Below are 25,127 nucleotides of genomic sequence, written 5' to 3'. Positions count from 1 at the left end.
TGTGTGTGTGTGTGTGTGTGTGTGTGTGTGTGTGTGTGTGTACAGAGGCGGTGGGAAGCTCAGGGCCATCTGTGCCTGTGGAGGACACCGTCAGCGCCAAGATTACTGCAGTAGGAAGCAGCCACGCCATTCCCTGCAGCGCCCAGGCCTCTCCACCCCCTCAGTACAGGTGCTCCTCCTCCTCCTCCTCCTCCTCCTCCTCCTCCTCCTCCTCCTCCTCCTCCTCCTCCTCCTCCTCCTCCTCCTCCTCCTCCTCCTCCTCCTCCTCCTCCTCCTCCTCCTCCTTTCTACTATTTCCTCCTTTCGTTGCCGCTACTACTGCGCTCCCTCTTCACTTTTCCTCACTACCTCCACCCCCAGCCTCTCCATACTCAGTCCACCGTCTCCCGTCACACACCTGGAGTAAGAACGCTCATTTCTGGTCCGTGTGATAGTAATCAAGTCGGGAATCGATATACGCAGGGGAAAAGTATCCGTAATTGGTTTTCACCGGGACGTCGCTGTCTTATCGCTGTGTTTCAAGGTCTCTTGAGTTTCGGTAACGTTCGCCATGCGCACACCTCCCTCCAATGCGTGCCAAGGGTCTAGTCAGTCTGAAGAGCCCATGAAGCAGTATTTTTTAGCGTGTTTCTATTTGCGTCCAAGGAAGCGTGTTACGAATTCCACCGTGGTTCGGCTTCCCCCGGTCAGAGGCGCATTCAGATAAACTTCCGCTGGCTAAACTCTATTGATCACACCGCCTGACCGCCTGGCTGGTCGAGTTGCTTTTCCCCGTGAGGCGCCTGCAGGGTGAGGGCGAGGCGGGTAGTCGCGGCCTTTGATGGAACACTGGCACCTCAGGGACCTGCGTCTTTCCAGCGACTTTACTGCTTCAGAGGACCAAAGTTTCGTCGTACAGTCTTGGAGTTGTTTTTTATTTTGACGTTTATGGTCAAAATAAGCAGAGATAGGCGGTCAGAGCCTCGTGTGTCGGGGTCAGTGTTGTGCTTTATTCACGTTTCAAAAGTTCTAAATATTCAAATAAGAGAGATTTGGCTAAAAAGCTTTAAAAGGTAACTAGTCATTAGGGACGGGGTGCCCCACAGCTTTATATGAATCAGAAGGAAAGATGTAGGCTGTTTAATGAACAGGGCGGCCTTGTCATGCCCGGCAGACCCTGTGGGTAGCTCAGCGCCTCAGCTTCCGCCCCGAGACACCGTCAGTAAGGAAGTCACTCACCGCGGCGACAGCTTCGCGCTTTCCTGCCACGCCCAGGCGTTCCCCCTCCCAAATTACAGGTAAACCTTTTGCCGTCTTTGTTGTAGCTTCCTTGCGTGGCTCTGGACTATTCATAAGGCAGATGCGTCCTACTAGAAGTCCGGCGGGCGCCCTCCCCCTCATGAAGGCTCCCACACTCAGGCGTCGCTTCGGGAAAGGTTCCCTCCTGGAGCACTTTTCCCTTTTCTGGATGTCTTGCTGGGAAATCTCCTTCCCGGATTTCCTCCAACCTCCCATCCCATCCATCTTCATTTTCTTACTTATCCACTTTACATTCCTTCGTACTCTCACACTCCCAGATCTCCTCTCACCACTCCCTCTTCTGTACTTTGGCCGTAGATTCCGTCGGCAGCTCCGGCCCTAAGCTTCGTGTAGCTAAGGGAACCATCAATGCTGTCACCGTTCCCGCCAGAACACACTTCTCCCTCCCGTGTGACGCCCAGGCCCACCCCCCGCCCACCTTCAGGTACTGTGCCTGCTGGTGGTGGTGCCCCGTTGGCGACACTGATTGGATTTTCCTGGTGGGAAGGTGCACGTAGTGTTGGTTTGTGAGAGTACAATTGTTTTGCCACGGAACTTCTGCGGTGGGGTGACAGTCTTTTGTTGTCATTACTGTGGTGAAAATATCGCTCAGAATCTTGAACACAGTATCATGGAAGTATTTTCTCTATCGAACACGTTACACTTGCGCATTATACTGGGAATTTGCTTGCAAGATTACACCAACACAGCCACTTTGTTCACTCTCACCGCAGTGGTCAAGGTTGTGCCTGGTGTTGGTGGTGGTGGTGGTGGTGTTGGTGGTGTTGTAGTTAATGAAATCTGAAATGTCGGCACCGCAGAGTTTTACAGAGGTGTGCTGTTTTAGATTCAACTTTTGAGTCGAGAACGTTTGGAAAGCTTTTGTTTCAAGATTCAAGAGGGGGATAGGAGTTATTTGTTCCTAGTGAGGATGGCAGGGGAACTGTGTGTGTGTGTGTGTGTGTGTGTAGGTGTGAGTGGCTGTGTTTGCGTAGGGAGGGAGGATGTTCAGCAAACAGAAGGGAAAAACCCTCGAAACCTTTTTTTATCTAGATCGCAAGAAATAAATGGCGAAGAGAAACTAGAAAATGAAATACTAAAACAAAACACTTTGAATCATAAAGACTCACTTATGTTGAGGATAGAGGCGCTGGAAAAAAAACGAAGACTTGTGTTAAAATTTAGGAGGTAGTTTAGGATTTCCTAAAAATTACCTTTTCGTGACACGCTCTCGTCCCTCACTTAGAGTCTCTTGGGAGTTCCCCGCCCAAGCTGAGGTCACGGGACACCATCAACGCCGAGGCCGCGGCGGGCTCACTCACCTCTCTCCTGTGTCCGGCTCAGGCCCACCCCGCCCCGACACACAGGTACCTCACACACACACACACACACACACACACACACACACACACACACACACACACACACACACACACACACACACACACACACACACACACACACACACACACACACATGATGACGTAAGCGAGGCAGGAAGGGGCTCCATCTCACGCGTTCCTGGCGCGGCTATCTGACTTGCCACATGCTGCTCACCCGGTCTTCTCTTAGAGCCCGCCGGGAGTTCCGCGCCTCAAATACCAGCGGAGGCGAAGCTGGTGAACAAGGTTGCCAGGGCTACCACTGACCTGGCTCTTCCCTGCACCGTCCAGGGCTCCCCGGTACCCCAGTACAGGTAACGCCCCACACTGTAGCCACGCTCACCACCGTGTGAAGCTTTTCAAAGGGACACAGTGACAAAGGCGACTGGCGGAGCTCCTCCAGGTGGCGTGGCATAAGTCATTAGTGTGCTGTAATGAGGCAAAGAAAATGGTTGAGAGAAAGAGAAAGGCAGAAAGAAAAATAAGGAGTGGGGAGAAAAGGACAGGTTAGTTTCTCTTGTTTCACCGTAAATATTCCTAATTGCATTTAGCGTCGGCAGCTCAGAATGAAAGCCTGAATGTGTTGCATTGTGGCGGCTTAGTTTTTCCTCGTTTCTGTTGTTTTCAATACAAACATTTATGAGTTCGTTTAATAATACTCATGGTCCCCATCCTCCTTCCCTCAAGCCCCCGCGGGCACATCAGCGCCGAAGCTTCCCTCCAAGGAGAAACACTTCACCGACGTCAAGGAAGAAGGCAGCGACATCGCACTCTTTTGTGCCGTACAGGCTTCGCCCGTCCCCTCACACAGGTAATGGGTCAGGTAGAGATATAGGCGGTGGGCTGCACACAGAGGCGATATAGGCGGGGACACCCTGGGGCTCTGGGGTTCTGGCAACGTGACGAGGCTGCGGGGCAAACCTCGCAGAAGAATCATTGAGCAGTATGAGTCTGATGTTTGTGTGTACTTTTGCAAAGAACCCGTGGGGAGCTCCGCCCCCACTCTCTCGTCGAAGGAGAAGCTGGTGAACGAAGTACGGCGAGCACACTCCACCTTCGCCCTTCTGTGCAGCGTGCAGGCCTCGCCCGCCCCTGAACACAGGTACAGAGCTGCCTCCAGTCCCCAGGTAGGCAGGCCAGGCAGGCCAGGCAGCGAGGCACCGTGGTCCAGACACTCACGTGGCACACACCCCTCGTCCGCCGCCCGCCTCCCTGTTATGCAACTCGGACGTTTTACTTAAAGAGGAGCTGGCTGTACGTTGAGGAAAAGTGTGCAATTTCGCAAGACGTAATCCGAAAGAAAATCCTAAATCTCCCACTTGCAGGACTTTGAGTAGCAGGATGGGACAAAATTAGCTTAAGACCAACATTTCCAGCGTACTGAGAGACAAAAACTTATTTTTATTATTTAAATATACACGTCGCTTAGTGCAGGGAGCCATCCCACCACTGCCTCGTTACCCTCCGCCCAGGCCCTTGCACGCGCCATGTGGCCTTATATTGCAGGGCTAGCGGGGGAGATTGAGGACACAGACGGTGTAGGAAACGAACCCGTAATGACTTTGCGTCGCCCACTAACTTGCTATATTCCTGCTGAAGTTTTAAGTGATATTCTGGGGAGTTAGGGTACAGTGGCTCCTTGGCGAGATTGCAGGGCGCGTCAGGGGAATGTGAGGGCTGGGGGACACGGGTGGGCGTGAGGTATGTTAGGGCTGATAGGTATGGCTGGAATGCATGGGTGAACTCAGAGATATGTGTGAGTGTAGATTGTCGTACTAGGAGATGGGGTGAGTTGGCTGGGGTGTTAGTGTGCCGAGCGAGGCATCAGGCAGTAGAGAGACTGGCTGTGTTAATGGAGTCAGTGCGCGGTGAGGAATGAACTGGTGTCGTTGTCTTGTCTCGTAAAGATGCAGCGGGCAGCTCGGCGCCTCGACTCACCAGCAGGTTCAAGCATGTGACAGAGACCTACAACATGGGCACCTCCTTCTCCCTCTTCTGCGACGCCCAGGCCTCCCCTCTCCCTCAGCACAGGTAGTGGGAGAAGTATTCTTTGCAACGCCCCTCTACGCTATAGCGAATAATGGATTAGGTTTGTAATAGGTAATGTGATTGGCGGGAGAAGAGTGGTATAGTGTTATATATTTCTCGTTATTCTCCACACGTATCAGTAATAAGAGTGAGTGTGTTTCTATCCGTGTTACATGCGCGGGAAGGGATCGGCGTGAGGGGAAGGGCGCCGCTTACCTGGTTTAGACTGGGTGATTAATTCAAGTGTGTTTCCTTGATTAGTCAGTGATATTGTCTCTTCTGGGAATTCAGATTTTCAACGCAGCATTCTGTTGAAAAATTCGTGGCGTGTAAACTTTGTGCTTTTGGTTAATAGATGATGTTTTCCTTGGGTAGGTCTTGCGATGTGCAATTTTCCTTCAAGCGTATCAAGTAGAGCTTTTCCTCTCTCTAAAGTCAATGTTGATGTAATAAACACATTCATCAGATCCTCGCTTTGGGAACACAGGAAGTTAGAGAGAGAGAGAGAGAGAGAGAGAGAGAGAGAGTAATAGTAAAGGTGTTGTTCTGAGTCACGTTGTGGTGTCCGGGAAAATAATACTGTGCAGGTAACCGTGGACACATGTGGCAGAGTGGTGGAGGTGGTGGAGGTGGACATGGACGCTCCCCGCACCCTTATCCCACCACCACCACCACCACCACCTGGCGTAAATGTGGCGTGACGGGGCTCTGGTGACGGTGTTGACGCGATGCACCTGCACTTATTGTTTCCATTGTTCCCCGGCTCGGCCTTTGTCGTGAGGCGTGTATTGTTGGCTTCTGATTACTCGCACCTCGCTTTAATTACTCGTCTAGTCCTATTTTTTTTTCTTTAATGCCGCCTTTGTTGTTTGTTTGCCGCTGGTTCTCCTGTCGTGTCGAGGCTCGTGTGAGTGGACGTACCTTCATCTCGCGAGTTTTCACTACAATTTTAGGATTCTTTTTTTTTTAATACCATGTGGGCTTTTCACGGGAATTTATGGGCTAAAGGGCATACGTATTAAGGGTACCTCCTATTTCAAAGCCCACCCGCTAGGAAACCGTTGCCCCGAATGAGGAAGCCCAACCTACACTCAGACCGTAGACAGGATTCGAACCCGTGCGCTTGGAGACCCCTCGGATCCCAAAGCACGCACGGATCCACTGTACCACGGCGGCCCCATATTCACTTAATTTGATAGTTTTTTTTCGTAGCTTTTCGTATTTGATGGTTAGTTAAGGTTAGGTTAGATTTCATGGTGTTGTGTTTATTGGTCTTTCTGATCCTGACTACTCGATCCTATGCGCTTCTTTGGACGTTACTACATTTGATGCTTTTTTTTTTTGCCGTATCTGCTCATCGTATTACACTGATGGCGATGTTTTTTTGTTAGACTTACTTTCTGATCTTGACTACTCGAACTCATGCGTTTCTTCAGACGTTTTTACTCCTACCTGCGTCATATTCACTCAACACTCCTAGTGACGGTACACTTGCTCGTCCCGCCCCGCCCCCCGCCCCCAGCCCTCGCAGAAACTTTAACGACTTAGTTAATTAAGAATAGGCAAAAATACGTCATGATTGGAGAGAAGGAAATATACATGCCATCTCCATACCTTCCCTCACTAGCTCTTCCTTATAATTCTCTCGCCATTGATGGAGAATACAGGCAGAAATTCGTCACAATTAGAGTAAAAATTGAAAAAAAAAAACAGTCACTCCCTCTTTGGACCTTCCTCTCTCACTTCCATCGCCGCAGAATGAGAACACAGGTAGAAATTACATAAGGTTAAAAAAAAGGCAAAAAAATTCACTAGCACTTCCTCTTTCTCTCTGGCTCTTCCTCACACACACACCCCTCCCCGCCGCCTGCAGAAGCCATGGTCTCAGCGCCGCCCAAGGTAGCCAGCGGGAGAAAGATCGAGTTCCCGACTGTAGGTAACGGTGAAGCAGCAACCCTTACCTGTGAACTCTCCGCTCACCCGGTGCCCAGATTCAGGTACACTCCCCTACCCCCCTCAGCTGTCACGTGTCACCTGCCTCACCGCCGCCTCCGCACACCCACGCCCGGCCCTCACACCTGCCGTGTTGTTTTCCTTTATGCCTTGGCTAATTAAACAGATCCGGTTGTGTTTGTAACTGCTTTCATGATCATAAATAACTCTCTCTCTCTCTCTCTCTCTCTCTCTCTCTCTCTCTCTCTCTCTCTCTCTCTCTCTCTCTCTCTCTCTCTCTCTCTCAATCACTCACCGTTGCTGCAAATTCATCGTGGTTTATTCATAGCAAGGGGAGGAAGAGGGAACGAGAGAAGGAGAAGAAGGAGGAGGAGAAAGAGGAGGACGAGAAGGAGAAAAAGGCGGAGGAGGAGGAGGAGGAGGAAGAGGATGAGGAGGAGCAGGAGGAGGAGGCGGAGAAACAGACAGAACCAGTTAATCTACATTCCGCTGAGTGCGCGTGTATTGCCGTGACCTCCAGCGGTTTATTTTCATCATTCAATGGAGGAAGAAGAAGTGGCGGAGGCGGTGGTTGTGGCGTCGGTGGTGGTATTGGCGGCGGTGGTGGTGGTGGGAAGAAGCCTTGGCAGGAGAGAGGGGTAAGATAGAGAGGAGAGGAGAGAAGATATATGAAAGAAAAAACGAGAGATCAGGGAGAGAGTTAGCAGGAGTCAGGGGTTATGTGGGCGGCTGACGTTGTGATAGGAGAGAGAGAGAGAGAGAGAGATGCGCGCGCCAACACGTCACGCACAACACAGAAGTAAAAAGAGGAGCCACATAGTGAAGGGCGTTGCGTGGTAGTGGAGTAGAGAGAGAGAGAGAGAGAGAGAGAGAGAGAGATACCCCTCCCTTCATCGTCCCCAGCATCATGCCTCTCTCGGTCTCGTGGTTCGCCTTTAGTTTACTCTCTCTCTCTCTCTCTCTCTCTCTCTCTCTCTCTCTCTCTCTCTCTCTCTCTCTCTCTCTCTCTCTCTCTCTCTCACTCCGACAACGCTGCAGAATTTTCACACACACACACACACACACACACACACACACACACACACACACACACACACACACACACACACACACACACACACAGAGAGAGAGAGAGAGAGCAGCGTGTTTCTCTTTCCTCTGCTCTCTTTCCCTCTCACTCCCTGGCTCGTGATGACGTCAATAGCTGAACTGTGATGAAGTTTTTGTTGTTCATGTCGCTATGCCGTGATTATGCTCTCTCTCTCTCTCTCTCTCTCTCTCTCTCTCTCTCTCTCTCTCTCTCTCTCTCTCTCTCTCTCTCTCTCTCTCTCTCTCTCTCTCTCTCTCTCTCTCTCTCTCTCTCTCATTATCCTCGTTAATTCCAACTCCTCTCTGATCTTTCTCTTCATCTATACACATCCCCTCCCTTCCCCTTCCCTTCTCCTTCCCTTCCCTCCTCCTCCTCCCTCTGTTTCTCTTCTCCCCTCGCCCTCCCCATAAGTCGCGTGACTCAGCGGACGTAGCAGACAGCTCGGCGCCTCTGTCTGGTTGCCCTTCGCTTGTCGCTTGATCTTGGCAGCTGTTGCTTTACTTAACGTTGTATTGTGAAAGGAACATAATGCAAACACTCACGCTGTGTATGTAAAGAGGAAGAAAGGTTCGAAGTGAGTACATTTATTCTACTGATAAGAGATAGGGTGGTGTTTTTTTATGCCGTGTGTGTGTGTGTGTGTGTGTGTGTGTGTGTGTGTGTGTGTGTGTGTGTGTGTGTGTGTGTGTGTGTGTGTGGCGGAGAGACACTTTTTATCTCAGTGGTGATGTGATGCTTACATTTATTCATTGTCTTATTCACGGCACCCTGTCATCGTCGCCCCCTCCCCCCCATACGGCTCCTCGTCTACCCTCCTTCGCCGCCTCCTTCCTTCGCTCACTGCATCCTCGTTATGCTTGTTCGTGTATCGCTGTTGATGTATCTTTGTTTACCTTCACTCACCCACCTACCTAAACACCGGCGCCGCCGCCACTGCCACGCCACCCTTTGCTGCATACCCGTCAGAGGGAGTGTCTAGCGGTGCCCCTCGCGTGCCCCAACTAGCCCTCAGTAACGTGGTGCGGGAGAAGCGTGGCTCCAGCGTGGTGCTTCCTTGTCCTGGCCAGGCCTACCCACTGCCCTCCTTCAGGTAAACACACACACACACACACACCTGCTTCCCTGACAGTACTCGTGTAGACTGCAACACAAGGGCGAGACGGACGGGACGGGCTGTGCACCATGAGTGTGTGTGTGTGTGTGTGTGTGTGTGTGTGTGTGTGTGTGTGTGTGTGTGTGTGTGTGTGTGTGTGTGTGTAGCAGGGAAGGAGGAGAGCTGAGAGGGATGCAGTTGTGCCGTAGGTGTAACTGTCACTGCACTTACACTTGTGTCGGGCCAACGTATGTGTTCGGAGAGAGAGAGAGAGAGAGAGAGAGAGAGAGAGAGAGAGAGAGAGAGAGACTGGTCCCACAGAACCGATGTCGAGTGGAGGTCCCCAGGTGGCTATGGCCTCCCGACTCTCTACCAGCATCTGGCCGAGCGGTGCCAACTTTGCACTCCTGTGTCAGGCTCAGGCACACCCGCTGCCTGCGTTCAGGTGAGGGACTCGGTGTGACGCCCAGCGCTCGGGCCAGTAAGTGAACAGTAAGGCTTTGCGGCGTGACGGCTGGAGGGGAGGAAGTCTCAGACACAGGTGTGGGTGGCCTAGGTTTGGGCACGATCTTAACATTATGTGTCGGGAATAGCGGGAATTTCCAGTGGGCCGCCCCAGGTGTCGGAACATGCCAAGTTGGACCAGTTCACGAGGGCTGCGGGCAGCGGACTCGCCATGTTCTGCCAGGCTCAGGGCTTCCCGGTCCCCTCCTTCAGGTAGGCTGTCTGGTCAGGAACGGTGCTGCCTGCGTTCAGGTGAGAGCTCGGCGTGATGGCCAGCGGAGTGATGGGTAGGAAGTGTAAAGCTTTGCAGCGTGACGGTGGTGGTGGTCCCTAACATATGAGTGATGGTGGATAAGAGTTCAATATTGACTATGGGTGTCGGGAATAGCGGGAATTTCCAGCGGGCCGCCCCAGGTGTCAGAACAGGCCAAGCTGCTGCAGTACACGAGGGCTGTGGGCAGCGGGCTCGCCATGTTCTGTCAGGCTCAGGGCTTCCCGGTCCCCTCCTTCAGGTAGGCTGTGGCGCGCCCTTCATCTCGCGGTGGTTCAGGGTTCGTATTGAGACTTTTTTATGTTATACGTTTTATATTTGTTACCTTCTATGAGTCTACATAGATTGAAAACTTTGTTATAGCTTTGTAGTGAGTTCAACTTGTGGCGGATCAGAACTGTCATTTCCTGTCCCGCACAAAGGCAGTCTGGCTCTTCGCCGCGCGGCAAGTGTCCACATTCACGGAAAAGTGTCGCAGTGTGAGTACTTTTATCAGGAGGCACCGGTTTGCGAGCGGTGTTGTCCCTTGCCGCAAGACTCAAGCCCGCTGTGGGACGTAACATTGTCACGCACTCTTTTTGGTACTCAGATGCTCTCTCCAGCGGCCCGCCTAAGATACCGGCTCTGGCAAAGTTCAACCAATTCAGCAAGAACGCCGGGGACAGCTTCGCTGTGCTGTGCGAGGCTCAGGGGTATCCGGTGCCCGCCTTCAGGTACGTGGTGGCGCGGTGGACGATCCCGTTGGACGTGATAAACTCAGGCATCGTCTTCATACTCGCGTGCACCTTTGCCATTTCTTCCTGTGACTTCTTTATGATCGCAATTCCCTGTGACTCTACACCTCACTTTATGGGCCATTTAGAAGTGAATCAATGAGGGGCTGAGCAGCGGGGGTAGTCAGGTTCCTTTACGGTGGAGGAGGAGGTGAGGACCGATATGAAGTGTATGTTGAGACATTCTCTTGGTGGTAAAGACGGCATGGCGAGTGGCCCGCCCAAGGTGCCTCGGCGGGCGCAGTTCGACAAGATGTGGGTGGACGGAGGGGCGGCGGCGACCCTGCTGTGTGAGGCACAGGCCTACCCCATCCCCTCCTTCAGGTTAGTGGCTGTGGGTGGGGGAAGGCTAGTAATCTGTGCAGGTTTAGAACAAAAATGACTCATTGCAATCAAGCTCTTTCAGTTTTAACTTTGTTACTGAAAACTTTCACGACACGGCGTTTAGAAATATTATTAAAAGTTTGCTGCAGTCGCTTCTGGAACGCAGTGTGTGGGTATTGTCCGTGACAGCGGGTGTTCTAGGACGCCAAGACCTCCCCGTAGTGATCGCCGTTTTTAGATAGAACCTGTCTAGTGACCAAGGTTGAGCGGTGCGGCGGGTCCTGGGCCATGGAGAGTGACGGTTGAAGGCAGCCTTTGTCCCCCTTATAGAGCCATACTCCAGCCAGCCTCCCAAGGCCTCAGGGCCACGTGGAGACATCCTTCTGAAGGAATCTGGGTCCGCATTCGCACTCCCCTGCAGCGTCCAGGCCTTCCCTCTCCCAGAATTCAGGTGAGGCAAGTGGTAATGGAGACAGGGGGCTTTCTGGCCCGTTATGCGGTGGCTTAATTTCACTACACTGGGCACAACACTGGCCCGGCACTCCAGGCAGCGGCGGATTGAGGTGCTAGAGAACGTGGGGCATTGCCCTTTGCATGGTGTGTGTGTGTGTGTGTGTGTGTGTGTGTGTGTGTGTGTGTGTGTGTGTGTGTGTGTGTGTGTGTGTGTAATTCACCTCGGTCGCCTGCTGGTCACCCAGCCAGTCTTCCCCATTACGGAGCGAGCTCAGAGCTCATAGACCGATCTTCGGGTAGGACTGAGACCACATCAACACACAACACACACCGAAACTGAGGCCACAACCCCTCGAGTTACATCCCGTACCTATTTACTGCTAGATGAACAGGGGCCACACATTAAGAGGCTTGCCCATTTGCCTCGCCGCTTACCGGGACTCGAACCCGGGCCCTCTCGATTGTGAGTCGAGCGTGCTAACCACTACACTACGCGGTGTGTGTGTGTGTGTGTGTGTGTGTGTGTGTGTGTGTGTGTGTGTGTGTGTGTGTGTGTGTGTGTGCGTGCGTGCGTGCGTGCCTATGCCTGGGAGAGTATCGTTGATTGAGGGAGCGTGTGTCCATTGGTACAGAGCCTTTGTCTAGTGAATCCCCAAAGGTGTCGGGGGAAGAAGGTGTGACCATGACGAGGGCAGCTGGGAGCGGCCTCACCCTCCACTGCCCCGCCCAGGCCTTCCCTGTCCCTTCCTTCAGGTCAGTGTCAGCAGTGTTGCTCCGTCGGACGTGCTTACGGAACTCCGCGGTAAGTGGGACGGAACGATAGCTTGCCTACATTTCAGTCTCGTTTCTTCATTCCTCGCTGCCTTGACACACTTTGATCTTTTATATTCTCCCAGCGCAGAGGCTCTCTAGCCAGCTGTGTTACATTCTTACTTTTCTTTTTAGCTGTTTACTTTCGAGGCACTTCACAGTGTTCTGACATGGCAGGAACTCAAACAAAAGTTTTCTGTCACTTTTGGGAATGTAAACACTTGTCTTGGCTGAGCCACCATGTAGTGGAGTGGAGTGGAGCAGGTGTACCCGCCGCCAGACTTCTCAGACTCCGTCCGAGTAACCAGAAACGAATAACGAAGTTACCCATAATTATTCTGATCCCAGAACCCTATTCGAGCGAGTCCCCCAAGGTGGCCGGCGCCCGCGGGGAGACAATCAACCGTCGGCAAGGCTCGGGCTTTGCACTGCCCTGCCGAGCCCAGGGCTTCCCCGTCCCGGAGTTCAGGTCAGTTTGTTTTTCCGTCTTGGACGCTGCGTTACCTAATGTGGCTGAGGACGGTCCCAACTCGCTACTTTTTTTGCGATTTTAACTCCTCGATCGAAATTATGTATTTTACCTCCATCCTACAAAAAAAAGATGAATGGGTAAATAAGCAGATAAATAAAATGTTATATACATGTGTGTGTGTGTGTGTGTGTGTGTGTGTGTGTGTGTGTGTGTGTGTGTGTGTGTGTGTATATATATATATATATATATATATATATATATATATATATATATATATATATATATATATATATATATATATATATATATATATATATATATATATATATATATATATATATATATATACATACATACATACATACATACATACATACATACATACATACATACATATATTACGGCCTATAGCGCCTGTAGGCACACTTGAAGAGTGTGTGAGAAGCGCTGTTCAGCTTCCGCCCATTAGTGGCGCAGGCAATTTTATTTGTTGTGGTACCCATATTAGGGTCCATATCACCACCCAAGTGAATCTTCGGTGTAACCACCTAGAACTTGGGTACCATGGTGACATGTAGGTAACTTTAAACCACTCGGCAAATGACATAGTTTCAAAGTGGTATGTGGTGGGATTCGAACCTACGCGTGGACGTCTCCGATCCCACGCTCACCACCTTATCCATATATATATATATATATATATATATATATATATATATATATATATATATATATATATATATATATATATATATATATATATATATTCTTACTATATGACTTGGTGGCGCTGTATAAGAAAGTACCGATTCGTTACAAAACCACGGTAAGCCATACAATGTTCAGAGCTCTCGTGTGTGTGTGTGTGTGTGTGTGTGTGTCCTGCATTAAGCTGATCGCTGGTGGTGGTGGCGGTGTTGGCGTGGTACAGAGCCCTTCTCGAGCGAGTCTCCCAAGGTGGCAGAGGGCGCGAGGAGTGACACTTTCTTCAGGCGCCGCGGCTCCTCCTTCGCCCTCCTGTGTGCCGCTCAAGGCTTCCCAGTGCCGCAGTTTAGGTGAGTCTCCGCCACTGCTCTCGATTCCGTAACTATACAAGAACTCAATGTCCCTCAGCGAGACACTCACGAGACGGCCGGGTCAGGGCACGGGGGAGAGGTGCGGCAGAGATCCAGGGGAAGCAAGAGTGTTGAGTTACTCCAGGGAGCTGTGGTGTGTGGTGTGTTCCGCAGAGCCGGTGTCAAGCGAGGCCCCCAGAGTGGCCCCAGGTGGACGAGGCTTCCTGATGGTGCAGCGGGAGGCGAGCAGCTTTGCCCTCACCTGTCCCGTGCAGGCCTTCCCCCTCCCAGACTACAGGTATACTTGGCAGCGGCCTCAGGTGTGCGTGAGGAGGGAGGGATGGAGAGAGGGAGGTAGGCAGGTGGGTAAGCTTGTCTGGTGGTTAATTTCGATTTAATTTCCTGGATTGCGTGGTGGGAATGGTGGCGGGTTGAGGCTGTAAAGCGTAAACGTGAGCTGGACTTTGAACATTGGGTTTCGCTTAAAGTTTTCGAAGTAGCGCCAGTTAAGAAAGGCGTAGAAAGAACTAACGACAGTGGGAAAAGTCTGCGGGGCTCGTGTGTTGCGTTGGACAGGGAAGTTGTTTCCAAAGATCTTTGTCCCGGATGGAGGCTTTTTAAGTTTCTATAACATTTTTACCGCTTGAGTGGCAACGGCAACTATGCAGTGGCGAGGTGACCTATCCCACACCTCAGCAAAACGCCTGTGTGGTGAAAAAATGATGAATATTAATGGTGACGACAAACTACTCTTATGTTCAGAGCCTTTCTCGAGCGAGTCGCCCAAGGTAGCGTCAGGAGCCAAGAGCGACTCTTACTCCTGGAACTCCGGATCAGCCTTCGCACTGCCCTGCAAGGCCCAGGGCTTCCCTGTGCCGGAGTTTAGGTGAGTGTGCCCTCAGTCCTTGTTACGGGCTTCGGGTGTGGTTGGTGGCGTGGCGGCGGCGACGCAATGAACAGTGTGACGTGAAATCAGTTAACATTAGAAGAGAACGATGAAAATGCAAGTTGTCACGAGCACTTCATTGTGTGCTCGTATTAGCTGACGGTGCAGTGAGGCAAGATGTCGGTAAGAACTAGCTCTCTAATCAGTGGCACAGTTTCTTTAGCTTTCGAGAGACAAAGCAAAATCAGCCACGCTAATCAGATCAAGATGCTTGTGCGAGACGGTAGTTTGGCGTCTAGACGACAACTTCGAAGCAATAATGAAAGGTAGCGTTAAGTTCAATCATCGTCTTCGGGAGAGCGAGGGGGAGGTGGAATGTGATAGGCTAGGGAGGTGTGAGGTGTGCCAAACCATCTATCCATCCATCCTTCTTCTATCTCACTGCTATCACCGCCACCACCGCCTGCGTGCTTGTGAAGAGCCCTTCTCGAGCGAGTCTCCCAAGGTGGCGGAGGATGCCCGGGGGAACATCCTCATCAAGCGGGTCCGGTCTGGCTTCGCTCTGACCTGTCGTGTGCAGGGCTTTCCAGTCCCACAGTTCAGGTAAACCACGTTGGATGGGATAGGGGGAGAGGAGGAGAATGCAGTGCAGGTGGTTGAGGCAGCAAGGATGGGAAGGGGAGGGGAGGGAGAACAGATTGGCCAGGCTTGACAGACTCAGAAGCAGGCACGAGTTGCTCATTTGGCGTCACACCTTGGGCGGCGAGATGAGGCGGTGTTCGAGGCTCTTGTGTTACAATATCCAATCATGGATATTGTTATTATTATTATTATTATTATTATTATTATTATTATTATTATTATTATTATTATTATTATTATTATTATTATTATTATTATTATTGCTATTATTATTATTATCGTTTATTTATTTACATTATTTATTTATTGTTTGATATAATGAAGTAAGCGATGACCCTCCTTGCCTTGACGCATCCCTCAGAGCCTTTTTCAAGCGAATCCCCGAAGGTGGCAGAGATCGCCAAGAGCAACACCTTTCTTAGGGCCTCGGGAACCTCCTTCGCCCTCGCCTGCCGTGCCCAGGGCTTCCCCGTGCCGGAGTTTAGGTCAGTCACACACACACACACACACACACACACACACACACACACACACACACACACACACACACACACACACACACACACACACACACACACACGGCAAGCGACACTAGTGAGCGGGTGGCTGATGACTTGCAAACGAAGTTATTTCGCAATTAGTCTCGTGACGCGCTCACCTCAAAGGCAGAACTTCAAGTGGAATGTTGCACACTTTGCCAGCCCAACTACGGTTAGACTTTTTTTTTAATGAATCTGAATCAATTTATCTGTAGAGTGACGATTCTCTGTTCTTTTCTTATTGGAAGGAATGCGTCGCGAGGGAATGTCTGCCGGGAAATTGGGAGGTGTTGAGTGGGCTGCTGAGTCACAGGTGCGGGCTTTCCCACCGACTCAGGTTTTTATGGGAACTGGATTTCTCTGCGTGAGTCTCGAGGTCGGGAGGAAATTTAGTGGTGCTGAAAATTTTACTGCGAAGATGAGAGTGAGTTGTAAAGACGCGGCAGTGACGTGCTAAGAATGTGGCGACCAAGTGTTGACTGCTGGTATTGCTTAGTTTGTATGGACGTAAATATGGTTTATCGTGGTAATGATCTGTTTTTCCTCCATTTTCTTTATTATAATAGTCTTCAGAGTCTTTATTTTTAGACGTTCTATGTTTGTTAATGTAGAAAGTTCAGTCTTCTTCATGATTCCCAGGTAAGATTACTCTCCTTTGGTGTTCAAGTGGTGCTCTCTTGTTATGTTAAGGCCATGCACTACCTATGCATGCTGTGTGTGTGTGTGTGTGTGTGTGTGTGTGTGTGTGTGTGGTCATCAATGCCGTCAGGTGAGGGCAGTCATTGAAAGTGACGGCAGGGAGCCACAAGCGACACTTACCACGCTGCCCAACGCCCACCACATACACTTCACATCCGTATCCACTAAAATTTGCTTCCTACACACCCACACGCCATACTGTTGCTCCACTCCGCGTCTCGGCATCACACATCACTTCCACATCCACCTGTCGCCCTCACAGAGCCCGTAGGCAGCGGCCCGCCTCGTATGATCAGAAAGACAAGACTTGAATCCTTTGAGTGTCCGTCCAGCCAGCCATTCACCCTCCTCTGCCAGGCCCAGGGATACCCACAGCCAGCCTTCAGGTACTCGCCAAGGATGCCACCGTTACCTTCTTTAGTCTTCCATGAAATGCCCCGCGTTATTGGCGTCAGTGGAATAAATAACCTGTACCGTAAATAGTAAACAAAATTTAAAGTAAGATAGTAATTGCTAGTATTTTAATGTTTATTCGTGCATTATTTCCACGCTGACGAGTTAAAGGAACGTAAGAGATTCACAGCATTGTAGCTGAAAAGTTTTGACTCGTGTGTCCATTGAAGCCTCGTGATTGCGTCCAGTGCTACATTAGGCCATCATTATAGAGACACGGCAGTGGTCATGTGTGTTTCCACTGACTTGCACCGACGGCTCCTTGTAGCCAGAGTGTTTGAATGATCCCTGACCTCTCCGTGACCCCATATGCTGGCAGAGGCGGTGGGAAGCAGCGGCCCAAAATTCACCAGCAGGAGAGAGTCTGAGGCCTTCTCGCTCCGACAGGGGGAGTCCAACGCCCTCTTCTGCCAGGCCCAGGCCTCTCCACCACCGGCCTTCAGGTGCACACACACACACACACACACACACACACACACACACACACACACACACACACACACACACACACACACACACACACTGGGCGTAATCTGGGGATATGCATGTGGGTATGTGTGTGTGTGTGTGTGTGTGTGTGTGTGTGTGTGTGTGTGTGTGTGTGTGTGTGTACCGGAATCAGTCTCGTATCGCAAGATCAGTGCAGTTAGTGGCGATGGCGGCGGGCGGGGACCCTCGAGCCACGCACATGTTCACATCACAACGGCCAACACACTTCCTGCATTCTTAGCAATCAAGGCTGGATTGCTACACAGAATAGACCTTCTCACATTCAAATTCCGTCTTACCCCCATCTTTCCACGCCCAGTATCTGATATCACGTCGCTACAACATCTATACATAAATCCCTGCACCTCCCCTTGTCCCTACATCACCACCACGCCCACCTGTCGCCCTCACAGAGCCCGTAGGCAGCGGTCCGCCTCGCATGACCAAAGAGACCAGACTCGAGTCCTTCGTGCGTCCCTCAGGCCAGCCCCTCACCCTCCTCTGCCAGGCCCAGGGATACCCACAGCCAACCTTCAGGTACTCGCCAGCCACGCCCTGCACTTCATTCATCTTTCTTGAGATGTTTCTGTCGTAAACGATGGTGGCAGTGTGTGGCTGTGTTTGCTGTGGTAGGAAGGCTTTAAGAAATAAAGTAAGAACGACATGTGTCTAGCGGTGTACAGGGAACATGTTAGGTAATGCAGTAATTGTTGGGGTTGAATTATTGCATTCTCGTCCTCTGCTAACTCCCAACATGTGGACATCACAAGTTTGCCGATCAATCATTTCATTGCTTCATGTGGTGAGGAGCTGGTGCATGACGGCTGTAGGTCTTGCTTCCCTTTCACGTTTCTGCGTCAGGACATAAAGTCTAGTCCATCGTTACAAACACGGCTCCTTGTGACCTGAGGATACTTGAGTGACCTCTGACCTCCGTGACCCTCATGTGCTGGCAGAGGCGATGGGGAGCAGCGGCCCCAAGTTCACCAGCAGGAGTCACCTTGAGGCCTTCGCGATCTCGCAGGGGGAGTCCAACGCCCTCTTCTGCCAGGCCCAGGCCTCTCCACCCCCGACCTTCAGGTGCTCTCTCTCTCTCTCTCTCTCTCTCTCTCTCTCTCTCTCTCTCTCTCTCTCTCTCTCTCTCTCTCTCTCTCTCTCTCTCTCTCTCTCTCTCTCTCTCTCTCTCTCTCTCTCTCTCTCTCTCTCTCTCTCTCTCTCTCTCTCTCTCTCTCTCTCTCTCTCTTCTCTTCTTCACTCCCGTAAGCTGACTCCGCCGTGGCTTTGTGTGTCCGTGCAGCAAACTCTCTCACGCTCTATTTCGGTAGTGACTTTGTTGCGTGTTTGCAAGGAATCGAGTTTCCTGAAGCTGTCTGGGCGGCTGTGAGTTTGTTTCGTGGCAGCGAGCACCTTCACATTAAAGGAGACGCCATTTTCATCTTGCCTTGGGTGTGCGTGGCGTACTGGCCTCATGACTGATCAGACGGCGGCCGAGTCACTTTATAGCACGGAGGGAGAGTTGACCTATCACATCAAAGGGAACAGGTTGCTTTAAGGATTATCTTCCCTGCGGCTGTGTCTTGCCATCGCGTAGTGATGGTTCGAGTCCCGGGCGCGGTGAGGCAAATGGACAAGCCTCTTAATGTGTAGCCCCTGTTCACCTAGTAGTAAATAGGCACGGGATGTAACTCGAGGGGTTGTGGCCTCGCTTTCCCGGTGTGTGGAATGTGTTGTGGTCTCAGTCCTACCCGAAGATCGGTCTATGAGCTCTGAGCTCGCTCCGTAATGGGGAAGACTGGCTTGATGACCAGCAGGCGACCGAGGAGACGAGGAGGAGGAGTCTTGAGTATATAACTATGTGGCGTCCCTCGCCCAGATATGTTTGCCTCGGGCCTTCGATGACAGCAGCCAGGGAGCGTTACAAAAGCAGAGGGTGTTATTCACTGTGTCCACCAGGTTCCCAGGTGTGAATTGCATTATTTGAGAACGCTATGTGCCTCTCACAGAACCAGTGGGCAGCAGCACGCCCAAGTTTGCAGCCCAGCGGGACTCAGAGACCATTTCCCGACGTGAGGGCCAGCCAGTCTCCCTTTTCTGCGCTGCCCAGAGCTTCCCTCCCCCAGAGTACAGGTACCGTGCTGTTTATCCTCATGGGGACACCGCGCACTCTTGACAGGCAGCAAGAGGTTAGTGGCAGGCTAGATAAAGCTTTCCTCATCCCTCCTCATCCACTCTTCTTGAGAGGGAAAGAGGAAAGGCGGATTAAGTGGTGTCAAGCGGCTGCTGGGAGTACTTCAGGGGGCGGCAGGCTGGTGACGGGTGAGGTGCGGCGAGCGTCGATAAAAGGGACAAGTGGAATAGAAAGGAGAGTAAGAGGATGTACGTACGTAAGGAGCGAGAAGGTCAAGGAGTCTGGATGATGGCGGGCGGAGAGGCTGTTGTAATGAAAGGTAGTTCTTTTTGTATGGATCTCTCTCTCTCTCTCTCTCTCTCTCTCTCTCTCTCTCTCTCTCTCTCTCTCTCTCTCTCTCTCTCTCTCTCTCTCTCTCTCTCTCTCTCTCTCTCTCTCTCTCTCTCTCTCTCGTGTGTGTGTGTGTGTGTGTGTGTGTGTGTGTGTGTGTGTGTGTGTGTGTGTGTGTGTGTGTGTGTGTGTGTGTGTGTGTGTGTGTGTTTCACTGTTTGATCTGCTGCAGTCTCTGACGAGACAGCCAGACGTTACCCTACGGAACGAGCTCAGAGCTCATTATTTCCGATCTTCGGATAGGCCTGAGACCAGGCACACACCACACACCGGGACAACAAGGTCACAACTCCTCGATTTACATCCCGTACCTACTCACTGCTAGGTGAACAGGGGCTACACGTGAAAGGAGACACACCCAAATATCTCCACCCGGCCGGGGAATCGAATCCCGGTCCTCTGGTTTGTGAAGCCAGCGCTCTAACCACTGAGCTACCGGGCGTGTGTGTGTGTGTGTGTGTGTTTGTGTGTGTCAGACATTAACTATAAAGAAACATTTACGGTATACACTGGGAGTTTCACGGGGTCACGGAGACACGCGCCTCGGCCCTGCACACGCACGCTGGTCGCGGTGTGGCACTCGTGTTGGTCCCTTGAGGTCTCGTGTATTATGGTTTTACCTTGCGCGGCTGATTAAACTAAGCTGGGCCGTGGTGGAGGCTTGTGTGAGGCCGGGCAGTTCAGAGGCGGAGCGGATAGGGTTTTGCGATAGAGATTGGAGGGAAGGGAGGAGCGGCGTGTTATCTTGGTGACGGAGTGCATGGTGATCCCTAGAGCCGATGGGCAGCAGCGCCCCTCGCCTTGTGAACGACAGGAACATGGAAGGATTTATCCGTCCCGCTGGTCAGCCTGTGTCCCTCACCTGCCAGGCTCAGGCTTCCCCGCCACCCTCGGTCAGGTGAGTGCACGATCAGGTATTCCCTCAGGTGTTTTATCTATAGACTTACTTTCATCCAAGATTCCATTAATGTGCGTTACTTTGGCGTGAGGCGCAGTCGTGTACCCGTACTGAAGTGAGTCATTCATCTGAAGCCTTGTTAGCGGTGCGTGCCTGTCGATGTGGCTGACGGGGGAACGTGTTGCTAATAGTGGTGTGGTGTGAGGGAAGAGGGCGGCTCGTCTGCCCATGGGAGCTTGTAGGTGTTGGCGGTGGCTCATGTCAGCATGGCGAGACAACATTCAGGCCCGGGTTAAAGATTCTTGGTGACTTTTTTTCGTGTGTGTGTGTGTGTGTGTGTGTGTGTGTGTGTGTGTGTGTGTGTGTGTGTGTGTGTGTGTCTCATCTTGACACAACACAGCACCAATGGGCCACGTAGCACCAAGACTCACCAAGGAAGAGAAGCACATCACCTCTGAGGCCCACCTGGGCAGCGCCTGCAACCTGCACTGCCAGACCCAGGCGCATCCTTACCCCACCTACAGGTATTGCAGGCAGGGCTCGCTTGGGCTGTGAGAAAGGGACGTGGCTGGTGGTCACAGCTGTTTGAGACCGGTGTCTGAAAATCCCAGACGGATGTGTGTTGTGTTCTGCATCCCTTTATATAGGTCATGTATAGGGTTATCACACCGAGGTTACAACGTCGTGACAGACAGGCTCCTGTGTGTGTGTGTGGGTGTTCTGAGCTGAGACGGCAGGGTGGGTGGGAGAGAAGAGTCATTTTCATTGAGTTATACTGCGCTATTCAGAGGCAGTGGGTCTGACCGCCCCGCGTTTGGCCGTAAGCGAAACCCTTATCAAGTCTGCAGCCGCCGAGGGGAGTCCCGCCACCCTCATCTGCTCCGCCCAGGCCCAGCCCATTCCTGAGCACAGGTGAGCCGTTCAATGCACAGATAACTGGTGTCTGCGTGGCTGGGGCCAGTGGTCATAAAAAGGGTTTATTGAGTGAAAGACAGCTACGAATACACTAATATATACCATTTATTATACCAAATTTCCAATATCGTGATAAGCCAGGCCTCGCACAGCTGGTTGATTTAGGAGTAGAGACGGTGGGGTGAGTGGGAGGGGCGGGACACTGCAGCCTAATCTCACTGACTATGGCGGCGGGTGTTCAGAGGCGGTAGGTTTGACCGCCCCGCGGCTGGCTGTGAGTGAGACCTTCATCAAGGCCGCCGCTGCCGAGGGCCGTTCCGCCACTCTCATCTGTTTTGCCCAGGCCCAGCCTGTCCCCGAGCACAGGTGAGCTGCGCCGACTACATAGGTAACTCGTGTATGCACTGTAGCGGCCTCGGACAGAGATACAAAGTAGGTAATTTACTGTTTGATCTGTTTGATCTGCTGCAGTCTCTGACGAGACAGCCAGACGTTACCCTACGGAGCGAGCTCAGAGCTCATTATTTCCGATCTTCGGATAGGCCTGAGACCAGGCACACACCACACACCGGGACAACAAGGTCACAACTCCTCGATTTACATCCCGTACCTACTCACTGCTAGGTGAACAGGGGCTACACGTGAAAGGAGACACACCCAAATATCTCCACCCGAAAGTGTCTGTATTTAGTGACCTCCAGCCTCTAACACAGGACATGTTTGGTGGTGTGATACGGAGCTTTCATTGCCCTAACAGCCAGGCCTTGTTGATTTAGGAGCTGAGACGCGCGGCGGGTGGATGGGTGGGAGGGGCGGGACAGTGGCTTGTCCACACTGACCTAGGGTGGCTGTCGTTCAGAGGCCGTGGGTCTGACTGCCCCGCGGCTGGCCGTAAGTGAGACCCGCAGTGCTTCCGTTGCTGCCGAGGGCAGTCCTGCCACCCTCACCTGCTCCGCCCAGGCTCAGCCCATCCCCGAGCACAGGTAACTCAGTGTTCGCACAGCATCCTGGTCTAGTCATTGTGCTGCAGAACTTATATGTTTTGATGGCTCTTCTCAACTGTCCAAAGGTAAGCACTTTTTTGTATATTATTATTTTTTTTTTTCGTTATAAATATTATCTAATTTCGTCTCTTCATTTACAGTCATGACACACACACACACACACACACACACACACACACACACACACACACACACACACACACACACACACACACACACACACACACACAGTTTCAAAATCTAGAAAAATCGAGGATGTTCTAAACTTAAAGTAGTTTGTTCAGTACACCTTCCAATCACCTCTTGGCGCGGCCTTCAGCCAGGCTTATCTGTGAGATAGTAGAAGGCCAGCACCGCGAGCATACAGTGGGACGATGGCGTGCAACAGGGTGTGCGTGTGTGGGTGTGGGATGGTGGCGTGCGGTGCGTGATGAGAGGTGAGAGTGAAGTGGCGGTCCTTATGGTTGGCATATCTTAACGCAGCGCCCACCAGTCCCAGCGCCCCACGTCTGGCTGTTACTGAAAAGTTCACCAGCTTGGTTTCAACAACGCGGGTGCGAGAGAGCGCCGTGATGCCCTGCGCAGCCCAAGCACACCCCATCCCGAGATACAGGTACGCACTGGAGGCGCACGTTATTTCAAGGCACTGTCAGCCAAGGTATGGGAGGGCCAGGCATGGTGAAGATGCTGTGGATGACTGGTGACTTCTTACTAGTCACTCCAGGTGGTGGCACGCGCCTGAGTTGCCAGAAGTGTAGTGGTGCGGTGCGGCATTTGGGACGTAGCGGTGCTGTGTGATGGCAGGGGTTCCCAGTGTGCAGTAGAGTCCTTTAAGGCAACAAATAATGGTGTGTGCATCACTTCAGACCCTGCTGGCTTGTCCGCTCCTCGAATCACCCTCAGCGAGAAGCTTCTTGGTCTTGCCTCTCAGACAGCTGTGAGTGAAGCCGCTGCCCTCACCTGCGCCGCCCAGGCCCACCCTGTCCCCGCTCACAGGTAGAGCACCACTGATAGATAGGCCCTTTTAGTACGTCGGTGGCAAAGGTGTCACAGTGAAGCTTTGCGAGGGGCGTCCCACCAGAGGCTCAGGGCACAGGGAAAGTGTATTAATGATCACGGTGTGGTAGATCCTGTGGGACTGTCTGCACCACGCCTCTCCCTCAGCGAGAAACTGGATCTTTCCGGAGCAGCAGCGGGACGCACTGCAACCCTCTCTTGCCAGGCGCAGGCTTACCCTACCCCTGAGTACAGGTGAGGGGCTGGGCTGGTGTGTGTGTGTGTGTGTGTGTGTGTGTGTGTGTGTGTGTGTGTGTGTGTGTGTGTGTGTGTGTGTGTGTAATTCACCACGGTTATCTGCTGGTCACCCAGCCAGTCTTTCCCATTACGGAGCGAGCTCAGAGCTCATAGACCGATCTTCGGGTAGGACTGAGACCACAACACACTCCACACACCAGGAAAGCGAGGCCACAACCCCTCGAGTTACACCCCGTACCTATTTACTGCTAGGTGAACAGGGGCTACACATTAAGAGGCTTGCCCATTTGCCTCGCCGCTTCCCGGGACTCGAACCCGGACCCTCTCGATTGTAAGTCGAGCGTGTTAACCACTACACTACGCGGTGTTTGTGTGAGTGAGTGAGTGACAAAGGGGAAGTGTTTACATGCTGGGGAGTAATGGAACATCTTCCAAGTGAGCAAAGTTGGAATTCCTTTGCATAGGGAGGCGGTGGCGTAGTGGATAAGATGGTGAGATTGGGATTGGGCATACGTAGGTTCGAATCCCACCACGAATCTCCTTGTTACTTTGCCATTTGTCGAGTGGTTTAAAGTTACCTACGTCACCATGATACCCAGTTTCTAGGTGGTTACACCAAAGATGCGCTTGGGTGGTGATATGGACCCTAATATGGGTACCACTATGAATAAAATTGCCCGCGCCACTAATGGATGGAAGCTTAACAGCGCTTCCAATACTTTTCAAGCTACCTACAGGGGCTATAGGCCACAACATAACAAAAAAAAAAAAAATAAATAAAAAAAAAAAAAAATATATATATATATATATATATATATATATATATATATATATATATATATATATATATATATATATATATATATATATAATAATTGATGTCGGCGTCTAACAGTCCCTGGTGTGTGTGTGGCTCGACTGTCCATCCCAAGTAGTGACGAAAGTGACACGTGAGGACCGCTCCTGCCAGGACCAAGGAGTCACTTGTCCAACACTCGCTGCTCCTCACAATGTAAAGGGAAATTAATATGAAACGTTTTTGTTGAAGAAGAAAATAACATTTATGGCGAGACGGAGGGGAGGGTGCACCCGCGACTCGCAGCAAGACACTTATCCTGGCTACTCTTGTCATTCCTCATACTTTTGTCTGCCAACCCAGAGCCAACGTCGACAGTGCGGCCGACTGTGAAAGACGCTGGGATTAAGCTTCTGGAGAGTCGCACCCCTGTCCGGAACACTGCCACGCTCCTGTGTCTGGTGCAGGCCCACCCCGTCCCCTCCTTCAGGTGCATCATCCATCTCTGCTGCCCGCGCGCGCGCGCACACACACACACACACACACAC

The 25,127-nt window shown here is 51.7% G+C and overlaps 1 protein-coding gene across 50 annotated transcripts in view; it reads left to right on the top strand.

Annotated features, from left to right (window-relative positions):
• Nucleotides 1-25,127, top strand: part of LOC123513214 (Down syndrome cell adhesion molecule-like protein Dscam2) — a 424,526-nt gene that overhangs the window by 224,216 nt on the left and 175,183 nt on the right. For 21 of the 50 annotated variants that reach the window (XM_045270251.1, XM_045270253.1, XM_045270254.1 and 18 more), the window contains exon 7: nt 23,396-23,525. The exons of 14 other annotated variants lie outside the window; for them this stretch is intronic. In XM_045270251.1, the coding sequence (XP_045126186.1) occupies nt 23,396-23,525 (130 nt within the window). Of the gene's footprint in view, nt 1-1,153; nt 1,278-2,524; nt 2,646-4,567; nt 4,692-8,697; nt 8,822-9,417; nt 9,542-9,716; nt 9,841-11,026; nt 11,148-12,307; nt 12,429-13,660; nt 13,785-16,514; nt 16,639-21,010; nt 21,135-21,398; nt 21,523-22,384; nt 22,509-23,012; nt 23,143-23,395; nt 23,526-23,656; nt 23,781-25,127 lie in introns of all 50 variants that reach the window. 15 more of the 50 variants (XM_045270232.1, XM_045270226.1, XM_045270239.1 and 12 more) reach the window with 15 other exon arrangements.

The sequence above is a fragment of the Portunus trituberculatus genome, chromosome 35 (assembly GCF_017591435.1).
Source record: "Portunus trituberculatus isolate SZX2019 chromosome 35, ASM1759143v1, whole genome shotgun sequence".
Lineage (NCBI taxonomy): Eukaryota > Metazoa > Arthropoda > Malacostraca > Decapoda > Portunidae > Portunus > Portunus trituberculatus.
Note: the sequence above shows the minus strand (reverse complement) of the source record. Positions and strands in the feature narration are given on the sequence as shown.